The sequence below is a fragment of the Hippocampus comes genome, unplaced genomic scaffold (assembly GCF_001891065.2).
Source record: "Hippocampus comes isolate QL1 unplaced genomic scaffold, H_comes_QL1_v1.1 scaffold43, whole genome shotgun sequence".
NCBI classification, from domain to species: Eukaryota; Metazoa; Chordata; class Actinopteri; order Syngnathiformes; family Syngnathidae; genus Hippocampus; species Hippocampus comes.
The window spans coordinates 1,408,671-1,429,482 of NW_017805276.1; the positions used below are offsets into that span (position 1 = coordinate 1,408,671).

Below are 20,812 nucleotides of genomic sequence, written 5' to 3' on the forward strand. Positions count from 1 at the left end.
TGGGGAATTTTGGAAAGGCATCACATTTTGTTTTGTCACAACAGATATTTAAATGCATTTAATTCTAAGTCGGCATTAGCCAGTTTTAAATATTTTATGTAGCAATCTATTCTAATTAAAAAAAAAAAAACACGTACCGGTATGTTGCGTTAAATATTACTCATTCCCAGAGTTCCAACCTAAAAATTAACAAAATGCACCCCCCTCATCCAAAAATACCAACAAAGTCTGATTGAAAATGGTACATGAAAGTTTTCCCCACAAACCCAAGTCTCAAAAAATCAGCTGTATCAATTAAAAAAAAAAAAAAAAGATGTTGGAATTTGTAGAGCACGTGGCTTCAACTGTGCTTGCATGAAATCTGGTGTTTTCGTCAGAATGATGTTTCAACCTTTCATGCACTAATAATGATAACCTGTAACCTGATAAACTGTCCACTGTAGTAACCGCTGTCCCTGAAAGGGTTAAATATATTTTCCACTTGTTGATTTAAGTTCCCTATTAAGAGCCAACATCTACTTTTGTACATATCTGGTTGATACCCATTTATTCCCATTCAATCCCATGGAAAAAAATCTTACGCCGCTGCGCTAATAAATTCAGTGCACGCCAACTGTAAATTCAAAATGTGAAACATTTGTCGACACAAACACTTCCAGGCCATAGATGTAAAACATCCAAATGAGTAACAAGCAAGCGGCAACTGAGCGTGCCTTCATATGCTGCACGGTGATTGGCGACATCGTATTGAAATTTCCCAACTTTGAGCCTACCCTCAAAGGCCTTGGCGGCATCAACCAGGTGGGCCCAGTCCAGCGGGCCATCTGTCCTGGTGTCAGGAAGGGGCATCAGGGCAGGATCCTGCGCTTGCTGCTTGGCCCTCTCTTGCTCCAAGTCGCTGCTCTCTGGAGCAGATAGGTTACCTGGAAAAGGGGAAGCGTAAAAGTCAAACCCCCCCGCTGCCCTGTTTCCTTGCTGTTGAGCGCTATTTAGACGACGTGTACCCAGAGATTTGTGCGACGTTCGGCGGCTGGCGGCGTTGCGGGCGGTGGGTGAGCGCGGCACGGTCGAGCAGCTGAAGAGAAGGTCAGTGGGGGTGTCGCGCTTGTCGCTCGAGATGGAGCCCCTCTGCCCACTGTAGATGCTCTCATCTGACAGGGTCCTCTGGAGGGGACGCCGGGTAGGCGTCGATGCAGGAAACGGCTTTTGAGGGGGAAAAAAAATAAAAAATACACTCCTAACGATTTGCTTCATCAGTATACACTCTGCTGTGAATCGTGAATAAAATATGAGTAAATGTAGTGCCTTGAGATACATATTTCATTCATTCCTTGACCATGCTTGTAACCCAAATCACATCTTTCTCCACTGAAATGATTGGAAATGCCATTAATGACCTCCCCAAAACAAAAAAAGTTTGTTTTTTTAAAGGAGAAAAATAGTGCTCTATAATGCTCTACTTTCTAAAAACATACAGTGATAATACAGTACAATTAAAAAAGGATTAAAATGAACTCAACCGCTTTTTTCACAAATGTTCCTTCAATTCACATTGTGCTGCTCATACTGGGCATATGGGCGATATAAGCCATACATACATACGGATGTACTATGCTGTACCAACAAATATTTTTCATGTAATTTCAAACTGATCTTACAGCATTACCCTTAAAATGATGTGATAAGGTCAAGTGAATTAATTTGTTCCAGGTACTAATTTTTAAGCTGATAAATGAGCCACCAATAATGCGACAAAAAACATTCTCAGCAATTTTAAACGCCGGAAGGAGAGACACCGATGACACAAGAAACAGGAAAGATGTTTTCAGGGCAATACTGCAACCTAGCGGCCTTTTAGAGGAATTGCTGGAATTCAGCATTGTGCAACGGGTGTAGACTTAAAAAACTGTATTCAAGTACGGTTGCGCAATTATAAGAAAAAAAATCTTTTTTTATTGATACTGAAATCAAGATTAACAAAAACAATTATTCATCAATTTCAAGTGTTCAAGTCTCTTGCATTTTCATTCTGCTACATCCGCATCTTCGAACAATTGCGATAGATTCATTTATATGCTCATTGAGTCCCTGGCGTCATGTTTGATATGTTTTGAAGAGTAAGTTTGGCATCACTTTCCAGAACATTTTGTTTGCACTCCAACAACTTTTAGAAAGCTACTGTTTGAAAAGACCTCCGATGCGTAAAGTGGAGAGTGTATTTGCGAAGTGCAAACATTGACACTGTGGCGTCGTCTCATGGCAGGCTTCCTGTTTGAGCCCACCGGAAACTTGTAAAAGTTCCACATAATGTCAATGACATATTGGTGTTCAACTTCGGAGGTACCATTGTAAATTGTTGCATTGATCCCGAAGTTTAAGATCTGTGTGTATACCTTCTCTTCAGTGGTGGTGGGGGGAGGGCTGTCAAGCATGATAAGCTTCTTCAAGTCTTCTTCCAGGCTGGACTTGGCAGTGTGCCGCTGGGGCGACTGCGAGCCCCGCAGGTTGGCTCTGAGCTGCGGCTGACTGACCAGTAGACCATCACTCTGGTGCCGTCTAGACAAGAGGAGAAAAAAAACAAAAAAAAAAAAACAAAATGCATTACTTCACTGCCACTGCAACTGTTTTCTCCTTATGGCTAAAAGCATCCCAGGGATATTTGTACACATAATTTCACATACCATGGCCGAAAGTTGCAGATATATATTTTTTAATATGACAGCTGACTGAACGGCAAACATCTGATTATTTTCATTCTTGCTACCGTTTATTTAATGATTGTGCTATTGATTTGAATCCCATTGAAAATAAAATAAATGTGTTTGACTAATCACTCTTTTTCTTTTACGAAGGCTACATATATTTGTTTCTAAATACGGGCTGAGTATGTAAAATTGTGTACACAACTCGATACGTTAGGTACGTAAATGGGATGCTAAAGAAACTCAAAGCTGGTTTAGGATCAATTTTTTTTACCTCCGTTTCGCTATTAACATACAACAAAAATAAAACAAATATGGTGAAACAGGACATTGGTATTATATTTACATAATGAAGATGGTCCTATAGCAAATTTTGTATAAACACAGATCAGATATGGAATATCATACAAACAATCATCGGAATACACATTTTATTGAATGCGCCGTTTAATTAAAAAAAAAAAAAACAGAACAAAATCCAAATAAATAAAATCACAATTATTCTTAATAAAACAATCCATTCTAAATCGTAAAATTTGATATCACTACATTTTTCTAATTCATCAAACATTTTTTATAACACCATGAAAATTTTACTAGCATGAGTTCATAAAAAGTTAAAAAAAACAAAAAAAAAACCCTCTCAACCCAAACCAACATAACCCATTTTAAAAAACGCAAATTAAAATTTTGAAATGCTAGACTATCTCTCAGAGGTGCTGCCCACATTAGGAAGAGAAGGGTGGGTGGGTGGCTGTAGCAGAACAAGTCAGCCATACATCAAGTAGAACAGCAGGAGGCAGTAGAATGCATATCTCTCTCTCTCTCTACCCCCGCCCCCTTCCTCTCCCCCCCTTCCTCTCCCTCTCTGCTCCCCTGAATGACAACTTGGACCAGATGCATCTTCAAGTAGATGGAGAAAACTTACTTCCGAGAGCTGCCAAAGTCGATAGAGTTGACGGTCCCTCCGGGTTTTTTCCAGCCGATTAAAAACTTTGAGGTGGCGCCTTGCCTCGGGTAGAAGGTCTTGGGCCCCGGGGAATTCTGGGAGGTGGGTGAGGTGTCGGTTGCCGGTTCCTCCTGGTTTCCGGAGGGGCCAGAACTCAATGTGCTGCTGTGGACAACAGAAGGATAAGAGCCTATTGGGATGGACGCCATGGATACATTAAAAAAAAAGGGAGACAGACCAAAAGGGCTGACATGATGATAGCAATAGACAGTTCAAGTGTTTTAATATTACTGTTTACTTCTGTGTTTCCATTTATGGATATAGTTATGTGCAATTTGTCAGTCTGCACATCTGGGTTATTTCATTTATCCCATGAATGTTAACAGTCTAGTCTGATATGCGCCACTAGACACTGAATCGTAATGGACATTTGGAGCTGCAGTGTACAATAAATCAAGCCTTATTGTGTGCTGAAGCTATCTACTTGCTGCTGTAAAAAAAATAAAATAAAAAAAAAAAGAATCCCAATTTCAGCATTGCGCCATGAATAAAGGTTCACTCCACTCTACTGTATTAAAAGAGGCAAGTGGATGAAAGCACAGTGAGAGTGCAGTTCTAGTTTTAGATCAGAATTTCCTTCATTGACGATGTGGAAAATGAACAATCAATTCATCAACTGATGGAAATATTAGCCCCTCAGCCGAAGTCATTTGGGATCAGCGACATCTCCCCCCGCGACCCTAATGAGGATAAGCAGCATAGCAAATGGATAATAATATCCATCCATTTTCAGATCCGCTTTATCCTCACAAGGTTTGCGGGGGATAATATATATATATATATATACACACACACACACACACACACTAAGGAGAGAATGTTTTTCCCACTTCCATGTTCCAAAGATAGTGACCTATGTTCTGCTCAAAAAACATGGTAGCAGATAAGCGATTATAAATGCAAAATATCATCTTTCATTTGTGTTAAATACCCGTCCAAATGCTCCCTTCTTGCTTTAAAGTTGCTTATTCAAATGCAAGAAAGCAGTTCAATGAATAAAAATGTTTCCCTCGCTGCATGCTGATTAACACAGCCATAATAAAAACAGGACACGGTGTCCTTGCATCTCGCCGATCATCTGCAGAGGCAGAAGTTTTCAAGCCTCAAGTTTTGTATCTGTGTGCCTCTGTGTATGTGCACGCACGTGCATGCACACATTATAAAACAAAGCCTCCAATGTACACGCTGAGTTATTTCTGGCTGAGTGAAGAAGCGAGGGAAGGGAGCTTTGGTTGATTCAAAGGAAGTGGGATTTAAAAGGGGGGGGGGGAAACAGTGCTGAGCTCACAGTCTGCTTTTTTAGCAACTTCAAGCATTTCCTTTCTATCATGGATACTGGGGGATAGAGAACGCACACACGCACAAACACACATCCATACACAGGCACATCCTTTGTTCAGAACCCAAGCCGCAGAGCGTCTGACTTTTTCACCTGGGATGATGCATGATGAACTGTGCTACCTTGACTAATTTAATTCATTCCATGACCAAGCTGGTAACTCAATCTACTTGTATAACAAATCAATTTTCCCGATTGAAAAGAACTGAAATACCATTCAGCTGTCCGAAAAGCCACATTTTTAACGTTATTCTCATTAAGAAAGACATATCACTATGTTGTATCAAACATAAGAGATTGTAAAAGTGACAGACTGAATTAACGGCACCGGTACGCATACACCATACCATTCATTCATTTTTAAAATGTAACATTATATGTAGCGTTCAACTAATAACAAGTAAAATATAAATCATACATTAAAATAAAAGTAACAAGAAATACATTCATGCTGTGTCCTCTTTGGCCTCTGAGGGGCAGTGTGGTCCACACTGGGAGATACACTGCCATCGATATAAAAAGAGTAAAATAAGAAATTGGCACACTTTATTAATATCGCTCCTTTTTCATATCATACAAAGTATATATGCCTGTGAGTATTGTTATATTAACTGTTGTGTTCCTTCAGCTAATTTTTGCGAGCCGGTTTTTCGATTGACTGCTAGCATTAAGCTGGCAGCATTTCAATACAAAATGTGGCACCATTGTATCTGAAATACATTTGAGAACAAAATAACACATGACAGCAAATGCACACCTGGAGTGGGAGGCGGAGTCACTCAGGGGGTAGGAAGCGTCGTCAGGAAAGCCTGATGGGCTCTTCAATGGATTCTCACCACCTCTCTCAGCAGGAACGAGGGAGTCAGGGGCGGGCAGCAAAGAGTCAGCCCCTCTCTGCCCGTCTGTCTCGTCCTGCCACGGGACGCCGTCCACGGCCCTGAAGGCGGCGTTGGAGGAGGCCGTGCTGCTCTGCGTGGCGGTGAAGGACGTGGCGTCGATGCCGCTGTCGGTGGACGTGCCCTGAAGGTAGGCGCCGAGTTCTAGATCGCCGCGCACTCCCGACCGCGAGCCCGCCTCGTACCACTTGTCGTCGCTGTGGGTGGAGCTTGAGGCATTGCTTGACAGTGTGTTGCTGCTGGACTGGCTGGAGGAATATGGCGCGTCCACCTGTGCGAAACGCAAGACAGAAAGGTTTTAGATGTCAGATTCTCAGTGCGCGCAGTTGGATTCAGTTTCAACAGCAGTAATTTGCTGTTAAAGTAAGTGACCAACATGATATCAGCTGTGGAGAGTGTAGGCCTGAACAATTTGCTGATACTTTGTGATCACCCCCATATTGGGACTGTGATTTAATATGCAACTCTTTTCATGTATTTTATATGAAAACACGCAATTCATAAATCTTGATAATAAAAAATAAGCAATTTGGGTTGACTGTACAGAAATGTGCCCGTTTTATCGGTTAAGCTCATGCTAAAGAAAAGGCTAAGATGAATTAATTTGAAAGAGTTCTCTTCAAACAGAGTTTCTACTTACTTTGATTTCACTTCTGAAACACTTTGACTTGAGGTCTTGCGTTCACAATGTCAACTTCACAAAATTTTACCAAACAAAAGTCAGTCAGTCATAAATCATATTACAATAATAAATGCAACCACACACATTTGTGGCGTTAGCTTTTCAACATTTGTAATCAAATTTTTATGTTTCATGAAATAATGATATGAAAACAACCGGACTGCACATCTTACTGAAATTATATAGACAGTATACATAAAATCAAAATTATATATAATATTTACGCGGACTAGATGTGATTTCACACTCAGGAAAGTCAAAATGGCTTATGTGTCCTTCTCACCTTAGCGCTCTTGCTAGGTGAAATATGTCCACTCTGCTCTGGTGGCTGAAGTCGAGGAATGAGCGCCTTGGAAGCTTCTGCCAGTGGTGACACAGCAGACAAGAAATTTCTCCTTCTTGTATTATGTCACTTTTTATTCAAACACTGCCATAAAAAAATTAAAAAAAAAACTCAATCTTACCGTGAGTGTTTTTTTCCCCCGGTCTACATGCTACTTCACTCTCGCCATTTCGGGACCAAGCGGCTCCTGTGCTGGAGCCCATTTTGATGGCACTAGCACTGTCACCTGGCAACAGTCGCGCCGATGACACGGGGGACTGACAGTTGTTGTTATTAAACCTAGAAGAGAGGCACCGTGGGTATTTACGACTAGACAGATGCTTTTCTTTCTTTAATTCCATTGAAAACACAGTGGAACCTCCCAAAGTTGTTCAAATTTCAAAACACATTTTCCCGTAGAGCCGCGCGATGACCTACTGTTGAACATATCTGCTTCAAAGTTTCTGAGGTTGAATCAAGACTGGCCTAACATGCATGCCAGGGTCACTGAAGACTAAACTGTCCATAAGTGTGCAAGCGTGTATGCTTGTTCGTCTATTTGTGCCCTGTGATTAGCTAGCGACCAATCCAGGGTGTACTTTTGGGGCACAACATGATTTTGGTTGAAGTCTAAATTGTACAACTTTGGAGGTTCCACTACTTTGTTGGTACAGCAAAAGAACAAAAAAAAATGCAAGAAACAAACAACTATTTTTGTGTAAACAGGAACAATGAATTCATGTTCTGTGTGGGAGCTGTAATAATTGCCGCAGCCTGTTACATAATTCCCCTGACGATTGATTTTTATGATGAATAATTGGTTTTGTATGTACAATGTGGATTTTGAGTTTTAAAACTGTGAGATTCAAAAAACTGAGAAATGAGCTTACCCCTCAGGCATGGACTTCTGCCTCCAGTGGTTGGAGCTCATGTTGTCAGTGTAGGGGAGGGCAGAAGCGGAGTTTGTGTTGTGAAGCGTGCGGCCCATCACAATTGAACAGGCAAGGGCGTAGTTTTCATTTCCAGGTGAATATCTGTGCGGAAACAAGACGGTGCCGCACAGCGGTCAGATGCAATACCACTATGTCTTTATGTTTGGTCACTTTGGGTTTATAGGCAACCTTTTGGGAACTACGGGCCGACCGTCACTGGATACACTGCGCGACATGGCAGCAGAGTTGCCGATGTCTGATGGAGGGGCCTTGATTAGTGTACCACCGGAGCCCGCAGGCCGCGTTTGAGGACTGGAGGATGTTCTCGGCCACTTGGTGTTGCTGTTGCTGGCCGGGCGGAAGGGGAACTTCAGCTCATAGGGCATTCCTTCCTTGTGGTTCTTGTAGTCCACTAAGGGCATGTGATAGATTTCCGAGCAGCCTCTGTAGAAACAAAATGCTTTGATGTATTCTTTTGTACAACAGTAAAAATGGTGGGGGGAAAAAAAAATGTATGAAAATTTTATGCTAAAAGTCCAACGACTTGATTAAGCCTTTCAGGGACAGCGGTTACTACAGTGGACGCTATCATGTTATCAGGTTGCAGGGTGCATGAAAGGGTTAAAAGGTCAGACTCAGGTATTATCGAGAGTGTGTTTGTTCTACCTGCGCGGTGTCGAGTCCTCGTGCGGAGGAATGATGACCACTTTGACGGTGACGGATGTCCTGAGGAGGTCGATCATCTGTTCGTGTGACAGCGACGCCACGGCAACCTTGCAGATCTCGACCAGTCGGCTACCCTGCCTCAGCCCGGCCTGCCAGGCGTAGCCGTAGGGCTCCACCTCAGCCACGATGCCCTCGAAGTTGACGTGAAAGCCGAGCTGGCCCAAGGCGTTGCGACGCAGCGTCATCTCTGCGGTCTGACTGCCCTTGGTCAACAGCTAAAATGGAGGATAAATGCAAAAAAAGATACAGAATCAGCACCTCATCTAAGATAGCTTGCACTGGAAAAGAGTCAAATGTTTGCTGACAAGATGAGCTCACAGACAGACGCAATCCCCCACTGACCTCGAGTCTCTTGACCACCTCTCCAAAGTCTTCTGTGTTATTATTGATGGAACGAAGTGACACGCTTTCGCCGCGCTCGTAGAAGATCTTCAAGGAGGCGGGACTTCCGGTTGACCAGCCAATCACATCGCGCGTGGCACAATTGAACACAACCGCTTTGGCTTCCTGATCCAGGAGGATTACGAAGTCGTTTGAAACGGCCAAGAGGCATTCACGCTCCGCACCTGCCACCTGGTCTTCGGCGTGAACCTGCCAGGTTATGGCGCCCAGGCTCCGGAGCTCCGCCCCACTGTACGGCCGCACTTTCTCTCGCCGCTTGTGCGCCAGGGAAATAAAGGGAAACTTCCCGGTGGGTTCTACTGGAGTGTTGGTCACGTGACGTTCAGCCAAGTCCCTCAGGTACTCCTGTCGCGTGCGCGTCGCCATGGCGCCAAACTTGTCTGACTTGTGGGCTGCGTTTTCAGCGTTAATGACTTTAGCCAACAGGAAGTCCCTGAAGACGGAGGACTTGGGGAAGGTTACGCCCTTGGGAACTGGTGGACCGAAGGAGGGTACGTCCTGGGAGCGGCTAACTGCCACACTGCGGAGAAAACAAAGGCATACAATAAACAAAGTCACTAGTCGAGAAAGTGAAAGTGTCAGAGTGTGTGGGGGTGGCCTTGAAGAAGTGGAGATGACACTTCTTGAGATGACAAGTTTGCATCCACTTCATTAAACACAGCCATTGGCAGGAGGAGAAATGTTTCAAAGCACGCCTGACTAAACTCAGGATATAAATACTATACATCCCATCCGAGTTGACAGGGCAGCAGCCAGTGTTGACAACCTGCCACTCTGTGCGCTGCTCTGGTTTGGACGAGTGCCACTGTGGCTTAAGCTAGCAAACGCAAACAGCCTTCATTTCCCACACAAAGACGCAGTTACGCAATCTGTCTTTGAAGCCCAGTGTGACGATGGGGCAGCGGTTAAAAGCAGCAGATTAGCACCCCGCTGGCCCCAGGCCGCTCCTCTTTATGCTCCGTTCTGGCCCACAGTGTGACCCGGATGTTATCGAATGCCAACAGCAAGCTATTAATAACCAGATGACTCAACAAATTGAAGCGTAGCCATCAAACGCACGGCACGGAACTACATGCGGAATGCATTTTTGTGTGGGTGTAATCTATTGAAATCCTTGTCATGAATCCAAACCACTGCATCAACAACAACTCAAGGAGTCGGAACTTACCTCCCGGTTCCCTGAATCTTTGCTTGCAATGACAACGCTAGAGTGGGCTGCTATAACTCAGTCAGACCAACTCGAGAAAACTCCAGACTAACATTTGTCTGCAGCTGATCAACAAAAGGCATCCATGGGAAATCCGCTGACAATTAGGAATTAAGCTCTTAAACTGGTGCACAAAGCAAAGGCAAGGGGGGTGTGAGCACCTCTGGGTGGAGTAATTCGACTATTGTCCCACACCTCTCAATTTCAACCGGGATGAAAACCAGGAGGATCAAAATATCACCCGTTGCATGTAAAAACACAAACGTTACTTCCCCAAACAGGAATTAAAGTGTCCATTAGTTGTCCTGCTCTCAAAAAAAAAAAAAAAAAAAAAAGTTTAGTCCGATCTTGACATAGTTGGAGGTTGCAAGACAGAAGGCAAGTTTGACCCGTCCGCTCCTGAGGTAGTCTCGCTGTGCTATGGGAAACTCTGCCCTCCACAATCCTCCCCAATCACATGCAAGTTTGGCTCAAGTGAGCACTTCATGCGCATGCAGCTAACTCCTTCAGACCACTCCGTCTCACGCTGCCCAAAGGCAAAGTGGCGGGCTGGGAGTAAAAGGAAGGCGGACGCTTCTATTGTCAGCGTGCGTGAAGAGCGAGCCCCGCAAAGGCATTAGCGAGCGAGGGAGGCAAAAGTGTGTGCGAGGGTGCGCAAGTGGCCATGAAAAAAAGGTAAGAGGAGAGAAGGGAGGAGAGGCAGCGACAATGTATACACAGTGTGTTTGCTTGGAGGTGTGCCATTCAAACAAGGGAGCGGATACGGAGAGACCAAGAATCGGCCGGGTGAAGAAAGTCGCAGTGCCAATTTTCTCTACCCGGCCACAAACTCATTTATGGGTCATTCCAGAATTAGAAGTCTTTTTTTTTAATCCTCCGATGAAATTTAAAATCATCTACAGAAAAATGCCCCAATTTTTTTTCAATATTTTTTTTCAATGTTTGAGGTCGTGTGTCACTCAAACCAATGCAACCCTGTTCCTCATATCAGAAATGACCAGTTAATATCAAGTTTTTCTTTTTTTATTATTTAGCTGTATAAACTCCTGACCAGTTCGCACAACTAGCATGTACTGTTGCGCAACAACTCTTACATGAGGATTGGTTTGCAGCCCTATTTGCAACCCTGTTACTGTAATTAAAGGAATATCTTAATGAAATCAGTTTGTTAATTAAATCAAACTTTACATAATTGCAAAGGATTTATTCATTTTGTTTTTCAGGTGCCTGAGTATCAATAAGAGGGTTGCACCAAGCACATCAAAAATATATGAATTGACAAAATAACTCATAAAAATTAATAACCTGATTTTCAAAATGAAATATAAGTTCAATGATCCTTTAAAAAAAAAAAAAAAAAAAAAAAAAACCCCAAACGAAATTATCCTCCGATTCTTGAATGACCCTGCAGTAGAGGAGACGACCATTCCCAGTACAGAACCTGGAGGATGGGATGATGGGCACAGCATTCACTTTCACTGAGACCCATGCCTTCTGGGCTATGCTTTTTGTCTTAATGCACTGCTGAGTGGCGAGGAGCTTACGGGGTTACTCCAAACCATGCAATACTGGGAATTACTTGGAATTATTATGGGTATTCTCAGTCTCTGGATACAACATGGACTTATTCATAGCTGATCATCTTACATCAATCATCTTGTCAGCCTCAAGGTGGTACGCTCAAAATGGACACAGATTCTAAACTGCAGACCTTGGGACGGTCAACTTTACCATATTTCATTTTGTCTTTACAAGCTACAGCATGCATCTCAAACTGACAAAAATAAACAGACACGCTAAAAACCACCACATGCCGAACATACCATTTTCCTATGCGATATAATATTACTCGTAACTAAAACAGCGTTACCTGTAGCACGTGTTGTCTGAGCAAGGATCGTGCACCCTTACAACGATAAAAACGTGTTGAAAGTGAGAGCGAATGGCCTTTGGAGTGAAGGGGTGTGCACCGGGCTCCTGGAACACAATGGTCACGATGTCGTTCCCAATATGGCGCTTTCTCAGTAACTGGCCAAAGACACACAAGTACTTGTTAGAAAGGTGTGATGAGATTAGAAAAAAATACTGAGAAATTCAGACACACAACACAAACTTGCCGTATTTACCTGTTGCTTATTATTAGGCGTGTAGGGCAGCAGAGTGGACACATGGAACATGAGCTCGTAGTCCTTGTAGGATGTGTACAGTGAATGTGTGCCCGTCGAGTCCGCTGAAGGGAGTGGGAAAAAAAAAATGAATGGAAAAAGTAATTCTGTCCAAAGCCATTGTAGCATCACTGCCATACAGCCCTCCAGCTTGCGCTGGATTCTAATGTTTGAGTGTTGCCGTGAGAGTCACACGGAGATCACTTTCACCGCGTACCGCCGTGCCATCTAGACAATAGTGAGGTATGGATATGTGTTCGCCATTGAATCGTTGTGTTGCTCATGGGTGGCGGGGGTCAACGCATAGTGATTTGATATTTTCAATTTCCTGTATTATTTCCAGGAGATGCTGAATAATTTATGGGTTAACTCTATAGACTTTTGTGCTATTCTGGTCGACCCCCCAAAAATATGGTGTGCTTGTGTTTTAAATCGTGTTTTTAAATTGAATGCGATCCAAATAAATTTGTGATCTGCACGTGAGTACTTGTTTTTTTTTTTTTTTCATGTCTCCTGCTACGACGGCGATTGAATTTAATGATGGTCAATGGAACACATTTCTGGGATGTATTTTCGGTAATGTTCCAGAGGGCACTACTGAATGAGTTTTGAAGGTCATGTTGGGGACCCTTAAAATCTTGAAATCCAGCCATTTTTACCAGGATATACAGTACACACTTGCACTTGCGCGTGGTGACGCCCCCCCCCAAAAAGGCGCTTCACCAGTGGGAAGACTCGAGTAATCTCCCACATATTTGCTGTTCCTTAGTCACAAATTCACATATTTGTTTTTATTCTGTGGAACTCATCCCCATCGGTGGGAACCAATCTGGACAATTTGTGAACAACGACTTTAAAAAAAAACAAAAAACAAAAAACAAGCAATTCTACTGTTTACAAACTGCCACTAGGCATGCTAGGAAGTCCTGTGTCAACTCCCCCGGGTACTACAATATTCAAGCTGCTCCAACAGTTATGTGTTACCACAGAATTGGAGCTGCAGAATGACTGTGGGTGGTCAGTCGTTCAGTAAGGCAGCTGTTGTGCTGCATTCTGGAATTTGTGGTTTGCGTGTCACTACGGCTTCACATCACGCCATTCAAAAGAGATGTTGTGGCGTGTTATGGAATCGGATAGGAGACGTTTTTCAGCGTGTTTTGCTGTCGTTACAACTATCTCAAATTATGATTTTATTTTGCACAAGCATCGTGCAGTAGTTTGACTGGTGGTGCTACGAGGTGTTTGCATTTTAATTTTCAAATTATTGCTACTTCTGGCAATGGTTAATCTGGCCCATTGAGTTTTCAAAATGTTGGACCTGTTATTGGCTCGCTCGTCGCTTGCACCGTTCAGGTAGCACAAATCCATCGCTCCATCCATATGCCATGCATATTTTTGGAATGTGGGAGGAAACCCGAGTACCCAGAGAAAACCCACACAGGCCCGGGGAGAACATGCAAACTCCACACAGGATGTCCGGAACTGGAATCGAACTTGGTACCTCTGCACTGTGAGGTCGACGCGCTAACCAGTCGACTGCCTAGGACAAATCCGTTTGTTTCAAAGATATAGTTATTCTCTATAGCAAAGACAACAAATGTCCTGCATGTAGCTGCATGTGGGGCCGGATGTGGCCCGTGGGCCAATAGTTTGACACGTATGCTTTTGAGAGTGTTTACTTTTAGTGTCCAGCTGGGCTCTGTACTTGGTGAAGCCCTTGAGGCGAACCTTCTCCCCCAACAGCTGCAGGAACTCCTCCAGGGCGGGACCCGCCTTCTCGTTGTTGTACATCTCTTCCTCTGTGCTCTGGCCGGCTCGGCAGTACATCACCCCCACCTTTACCTGGAAACTCAGCTGGGAAAAAAAACACACAAAGCAATTTTTTCCCAAGACTGTCATTGAAGGTACTTCCTACGGTGTTTCCAAAGAACTCTTACTCCTTGTTCGTCCAGTTTCATCAACTGCTCTGTGACTTTGGGGGTGTTGAGGGCCAGTCGGAGACAGGGCAGGTCCAGCTCTGGTAGAATGTACTCCAGGACCTCTTTAATAGGCAGCCCTCGGGCAGTGCCATGCTTGGAGGTGGAAAGCACCGCATCCTCCAAGATCGAGCCTCTCAGTGTTGTGAGCTGAACGGACAAAAACAGCGGACGGGGAGGAGATTGAAGACAGAGTAGAATGAATGCGCCGCAAAAATCTGTGCTTTGTTTTTTATTCTTGGAGAATGAGATACTGTGATAACAAAATTCCTCCCCGAACATCAGAAAAATATACCGGTGACTTAAAACAACAAAAGACGACGACTCAAGGGGAAATCAGGAAGAGGTGGGAGTCTAAATCATCTCATTACACAGAGTCTGTATTGTGCAGCGCTCGGAGTCTGAACTCAATCACTTTGCTATCATACGCAGCCCGAATACTTTCTCGATTACAGGCCGTGTTCACAATGAACCCGTGTTCACCATATTTGGGAGGCACACGAGAAGCGGTTACTCCAGTCATTAATGCGTGTGCGTGCGAGAGTCAAGGGGCGGGGTTTAATCACAAGCACCTGTCCGCAACAAACAAACCTCTGCCTGGTAACCGTTCGGAGCTGTCCGACAATGTTCATGGACATCACTTTGGGAACACGGTAGAGCATAAAAGGGCTTTGCCAAACTTACAGGCAGCAAATTTGACACATCATTTTCTCCGGCTACCAGAGAGGAATTAAACCTGGATGCATGGATGGGGAGTGCCGTTTCCCACTGCAAGGTCCCTTCTGAGCTCAAAAGGACTGGATTCGATATGGCTGCTTTTCCCATTGGCTTACGGCAAGCAATTTGACTGACCTCACTGGTTCTGAAGATGAGGCGGTAGTTGTACTGCTGGCCGTGCTCCTTGTCGTCCTCCAACTTCTCTCTGCGCAAGCTCACCGCCACTGGACCTACAGCGTCATCCATCCCAAAGTAGTTCCAGTGTTCTGAGGCAGAGGAAGCATGGAAGGTGAAGGATTACAGTCAAACCATATTTATCGCAGAGGATGTGTACAAAAAAAATACAGAATACATGATACAGACAGTTCATGAACAAAAAAAACGTTTGCATAGTTTTACAACAACCACGTGTTTTAAAAGCCTTTTTCAAACACATACAAATGTACAGAAAAAGAGGAAAGGTCCGTATTTTAGACCATATTTCATTGATATTTCCAATCTGTGATTTGCATTTACCCCTTAAGTAGAAGAACTTGCGATAGTAGTAAGCACCGAGGTCCACGTGCTCCACGATGTACTGTTTGGACTTTTCGCTGAGTGTGCTTGGGCCTTCCTTCGGTCCCTCCAGCACGGCGACACCAGCATTGGTGCAATGTGTGCTAACGGAGCTTTCATACATGTTTCCTTCTCCGTTCAAGGTCCCACAGCTACCTGCTACACCACCCACAAGTCCATAATGGCCTCCCCCGTTTGCTCCCAATCTGTGCCTCCCGTTGCCGTCTGTGCCGACCTCATTTCGGAAGCAGGGGCAGCTGAGCAGCATCTCGTTGCTCTGTTCGTCACCCGAGTCCAGGCCAGGGCTTTCTCGGGAGTTGAGGTCCTCCTGGCTACTGCTCGGGGAGCTGTACGGAAGGCTGTGCGTGGATGAAAGGGTGGAGGTAGCCGAAGCAACGGCGGCGGCAGAAGCCCCAGTGGTGGTGTTGTTCTTCCTCCTGCCCGCGTTCTGCCGCAACTGACTCACTTCGTTGAGGTCAAACAGCATGCTCTGGACGTCATAGTGGGCGAAGCCTTTCTGACAGACCCACGGCTTTAGCGACGGCCCCGTCTCCTCCATTCGACTGTCCTCTACATCCGATCCGGCTCGCGGCGAGTCAGACTCTCCCCGCACGCTACGAAGCTTACGAAATATCGACTCGCCCCCGGTCTCCGATTTCGTGCGTCTCTTGGGAGGTTTCTCCCTGTCCTTAGGCTTCGGAACCAGGCCGTCCGTGGCATTCTCCGACAGGTCGATGGTGGCCTGCTTGGGCCGAACATTCAGCATGTCCTCCAGTTGAGCTGGAGCTGGGCTGCGCTGGTCTACTTCGCCTTGGTAGCCTTTAAGCATTTCAAAGAAGCTTTCACCAGCAGCCCCGTGCTGGTCTATTGAAGATGTGCTGCCATACTCGCGGTGAAGAGGGGACCATTTGGTACCTAGTGGTGGACCCCAGTCCTCTCCGCTGTCTCCGCCGGCTTCCATCTCACTGATGGTCATGTCACTGTTGCTGCGCTGATGGATTCGCCTCGGTTGTGGGTTCCGGCGCGGCGGACCTCTGCGGTCTCCTGGTGCCAAATACTGAGTGTCTGTGCAATAGTTATTAGCCTGGGCCTGCGTTCGATTCTTTAAAGTATTGTGGATGTTTCGCAGCATTGACGAGTCCTGAGGGCTAATAAATGATCCTAATTTAATGTGATTTTTCAGAGGCACACTCATGATTTCGGACTCTGCGGTGGAGTGCCACAAGCCCCGAGAAACATCTTTTCTTGGCGGCCAATCGGCCACACGCGCCCGTACGCCCATCTTTGGCACTCCTGCGCTCACAGTGCCATGGACATTGTCCGTGCGGGTCGGCACAACGCCGCCATTGACCATGCGCAAGGGGCGAGGGTAAAACTCATTGGTGGCAGGGACGGAGCCCCCGACGGTGCACTCCATAGGTGGGCGCTTGAGGCTGGTCATGACATGAGTGCCGAAGGCTAAAGGAAGTCAGCAGGTCGACATGGCTGCCTCTGGAACGGATTGCTGCTCCCTGACTTCATGAGCAGGTTTGAGTGTCAGCGGGGAAAAAAGGGCGGAAGGGGCAAGCCCGCCGTCACTTCCTCATTCAAGCCTTCATAGCGGTTGCTGAATGTTTTACTTCAAACACAGGCCTGAAAAGACACAAAAAAATAATCATGAGGTACTTTCTCATACTTTTTCCTGTAATACGACAAATACAGTAATTCCCCTAAAAAGGGAAAGCAAAATGCCAGGTATGCAAATGTGCACGGAGACCGCTGAATCAGGTGCACTTTTAACATTTTCAGTGCACATGCACACCTATGCACCACTTAAGTGCACCCCTCTTTTTATTTATATTTGGCCTTGACAGCAACACAATTGTTTTTTGACTGCACAATTATAATTTTTTTCCCTTTTGCACAAAACAGTGTTTTATTGGACAGCAGTGAAATCTTATGATCGCCCAAAAGTTTTGCGCAGTACAGTGGACCCCCTGCTATTTGCAGAGGATAGGAACTGGGCAAAATCTGCATTTAATTGACAGACACTGAAATGCATTGGACAAAAAAAACAAAAAAAACCTTGCTTTAAATGTGATGCACATGGATCTCACAAACAGGAGCAGCATGCCTGCATTTCTTTTGATAGATTTTTATGATGTCGTGAAAAGTGACTGACATGTTCAATTTCAGATAAGGGTGTGCGGGCTTTCAAAGCAATTCGTCGAAACATTTGTGGCAAAACATGAACGCCCAGCAAGCATTCCAAAATGACTTGAACACTGTCATATGAGCATTTGCATTGATCAGGTAAGTTTTGTGATTTTATGAAGTTTAAGGAGGAACCAATGTTAAAAAAAAATAAAATATGCAGAAACATGCAGCAACGACCAGACTAATGTTTAATCCCCTTTCAAGTTTTAACTGCTACTGCTTTCATTTTTACATCTGTCAAGTAGGCAATGTTTTATTCACAGCAAACTTAGAGGGGTGGAAAATTACTCAAATAAAAGTAAAAGAAAGCGTTTCAAATTCCACACACATGCCTTTATTATTTACCATGTCTTTTCATTCATTTCTCATTAAAAAAAAAACATTAAATGACCTAAGTATAAAGGGGTGCAATAAAGTATTGGGCCAATAGCTTCTGGTACAGAAAGATCCCACAAAATACCCAGTGAAGAGGGCTCTTGCCACAACTATGTGTACTTTTACAAATATTTACAGATGTGATTAGGCATGTGACTGCGTCAGCGGGAGTAACTTGGTCTTGTAAAGTCTTGTCAGTGGCGTGGAAGTGCGTGTGCGTGTGTCATTTGCATTGATCAGGTAAGTTTTGTGATTTTATGAAGTTTAAGGAGGAACCAATGTTAAAAAAAAATAAAATATGCAGAAACATGCAGCAACGACCAGACTAATGTTTAATCCCCTTTCAAGTTTTAACTGCTACTGCTTTCATTTTTACATCTGTCAAGTAGGCAATGTTTTATTCACAGCAAACTTAGAGGGGTGGAAAATTACTCAAATAAAAGTAAAAGAAAGCGTTTCAAATTCCACACACATGCCTTTATTATTTACCATGTCTTTTCATTCATTTCTCATTAAAAAAAAAACATTAAATGACCTAAGTATAAAGGGGTGCAATAAAGTATTGGGCCAATAGCTTCTGGTACAGAAAGATCCCACAAAATACCCAGTGAAGAGGGCTCTTGCCACAACTATGTGTACTTTTACAAATATTTACAGATGTGATTAGGCATGTGACTGCGTCAGCGGGAGTAACTTGGTCTTGTAAAGTCTTGTCAGTGGCGTGGAAGTGCGTGTGCGTGTGTGTGTGTGTGTGTTGGGGTAAGGGAGGTGTTAGTGGGGGCAAAAAAATGACAGATTTTATTGGCCGTGAAAACCGTCAAATGCATTATGTTAATCAATGACAAGCAATCCACACATGCACAAGAGTGGACAACAAGTACTAGCATAACTGTAATCCTCTTCTCAGTGGGTCTGAGCACAAAAACAATGCGAACGCCAAAGGACCTTCTCATGTATGTTGAGAGGTTGCACATGAGAAGAAAGAAAATGAGAAAAAATCAACAGGATGCTTCAACAAAATGATGGCAGACGTCTTCTTAACCGTAGCCGGTCGCCATCTTTTTAACAGCAATGGGCACTGAATTGTAATGCAGAGTTGCATTTTTCAGGATCAAATACCACAAGCTGCACATCAAAAAAGCAAAAGTCGAGCCAATTTGGCGGTTTGACAGTGGGGGGGGGGGGGTGAGAGTTCTACTGACTGACTGACTGAGGCTGTGATCCTATTAGCCACAAGCATTCAGCGTGTGACAGGACTGCAGCAGCGACGCATTCGCGTGGCGGCATCAGCAACATCACCGCTAACTTTATTTAAGCTAGTACGCGGGCACGGTCCTATACAGGCGGTGCGGCTTCTCGTTAGGTGTTCATTATTACGTGCTCGTCAAGTCATCAGAGAGTTTTGCATTGAAAGATACACCAAGAGACGACGCTATACACAAAGTACTTTGTCACTACTCCTAATAGATATACTCGGGTACACTACGTTTTGGACACAGTAATTAATGAATTGATTATTATACCAATCTCTACAATAGCACGAACTACAACGCACTGGTATTCCTTGAACTCAACATAACCAAACCTCATCGTACATGCTACTCTCCTTTCTGTACTGCTAATTCAGCATAGGATTGTTCATGCCATACTGTTGACGGTTTAGCCTCTCTCATATTTGCTATTAATTACAAGCGCATACCATACATGCAGATGATGCATAGAGAGGATGTTTGTGGTGGAAAAACAACACACAAACGCATGTGGCTGAAAACAGTCCTTACTCACAGGCATAATTGGACAAAGGGGGCTGTCATGTTAAAAGGTCTAAATTGACTAGCAGTGTGTGTGTGTGCGCACACAGAGTATTTGTCAGAGACAGGCAATTAAAGAGCACTTCTGTGAAACCACCAAAATAACAAGCAATCTCATTTTTACCCAACCCGTGGTCCATAATCCATCCATTCTCCGCTACCCTTTCACAGGTCTGCAGGTCATTTCCCAGAGATCTCGACTGGAGCTGACTAGATAAGTTTAATTAGCTCTGACCTCCCCTTAGGTTGGCTCGAAAGTGAGTGCAGAGAGAAGAGCAAAACAAAACCAGAAAAAAAAAAACTCAGGCTACGTACATTCTGCCTGACCTCTCTGGGTCAGGCAGAATAATTACAGTCATCTGACGACCCAACCTATGAGTGACTCACAAAAAAGGGGAACTTTCAGGAACTTGTGACAAAACGTAAAATGTGGCATCAGTGGTAGGAGGCAGAGACAAGGCAATCGGCAGGAAACATGAGTCGTGCGATGAGTAAGGGACAGCCTTGTGTTTTGAGTTACTCAACTCGAAGCACAAGACCTGACTGGTCTTAAATACACTTCTTCTCAAACTTGGAAGAGAGGTGGGGGAGGGGGATCCTGGTAGCCAACGTGTCTTAGAAAGTTGGTGGACGAGTGAGTGTAAAGTAGGCAAAACCAAGACGGATGTTTCCCGGTTGAATGGGCAAGTGTTTACAAAGCCGCGACAAAGGACAGGAAAGCTTGCCGTACAAGCTTGTAATTGCTGCAGAGATGAATAGGGCTGAGGGGTTGTTTGGCTGACGCCGCCGCTTTTCAGAAA

The 20,812-nt window shown here is 44.4% G+C and overlaps 1 protein-coding gene across 4 annotated transcripts in view; it reads right to left on the reverse strand.

Moving 5' to 3' along the window:
• The window catches only part of LOC109516055 (signal-induced proliferation-associated 1-like protein 1), a 42,907-nt gene that overhangs the window by 3,757 nt on the left and 18,338 nt on the right, over positions 1-20,812 (reverse strand). For 2 of the 4 annotated variants that reach the window (XM_019870240.1, XM_019870241.1), the window contains exons 2-18: positions 15,592-17,262; positions 15,211-15,341; positions 14,320-14,508; positions 14,062-14,236; positions 12,344-12,447; positions 12,088-12,245; positions 8,951-9,530; positions 8,549-8,823; positions 8,072-8,326; positions 7,841-7,984; positions 7,093-7,250; positions 6,912-6,988; positions 5,808-6,217; positions 3,631-3,816; positions 2,394-2,556; positions 1,005-1,203; positions 774-923 (exon numbers count right to left, since the gene is read on the reverse strand). In XM_019870240.1, coding sequence (XP_019725799.1) covers positions 774-923; positions 1,005-1,203; positions 2,394-2,556; positions 3,631-3,816; positions 5,808-6,217; positions 6,912-6,988; positions 7,093-7,250; positions 7,841-7,984; positions 8,072-8,326; positions 8,549-8,823; positions 8,951-9,530; positions 12,088-12,245; positions 12,344-12,447; positions 14,062-14,236; positions 14,320-14,508; positions 15,211-15,341; positions 15,592-17,071 — 4,834 coding nt within the window. In that variant the 5' untranslated portion in view covers positions 17,072-17,262. Of the gene's footprint in view, positions 1-773; positions 924-1,004; positions 1,204-2,393; positions 2,557-3,630; positions 3,817-5,807; positions 6,218-6,911; positions 6,989-7,092; positions 7,251-7,840; positions 7,985-8,071; positions 8,327-8,548; positions 8,824-8,950; positions 9,531-12,087; positions 12,246-12,343; positions 12,448-14,061; positions 14,237-14,319; positions 14,509-15,210; positions 15,342-15,591; positions 17,263-20,136; positions 20,237-20,812 lie in introns of those variants that run through there. The other 2 variants (XM_019870242.1, XM_019870243.1) reach the window with 2 other exon arrangements.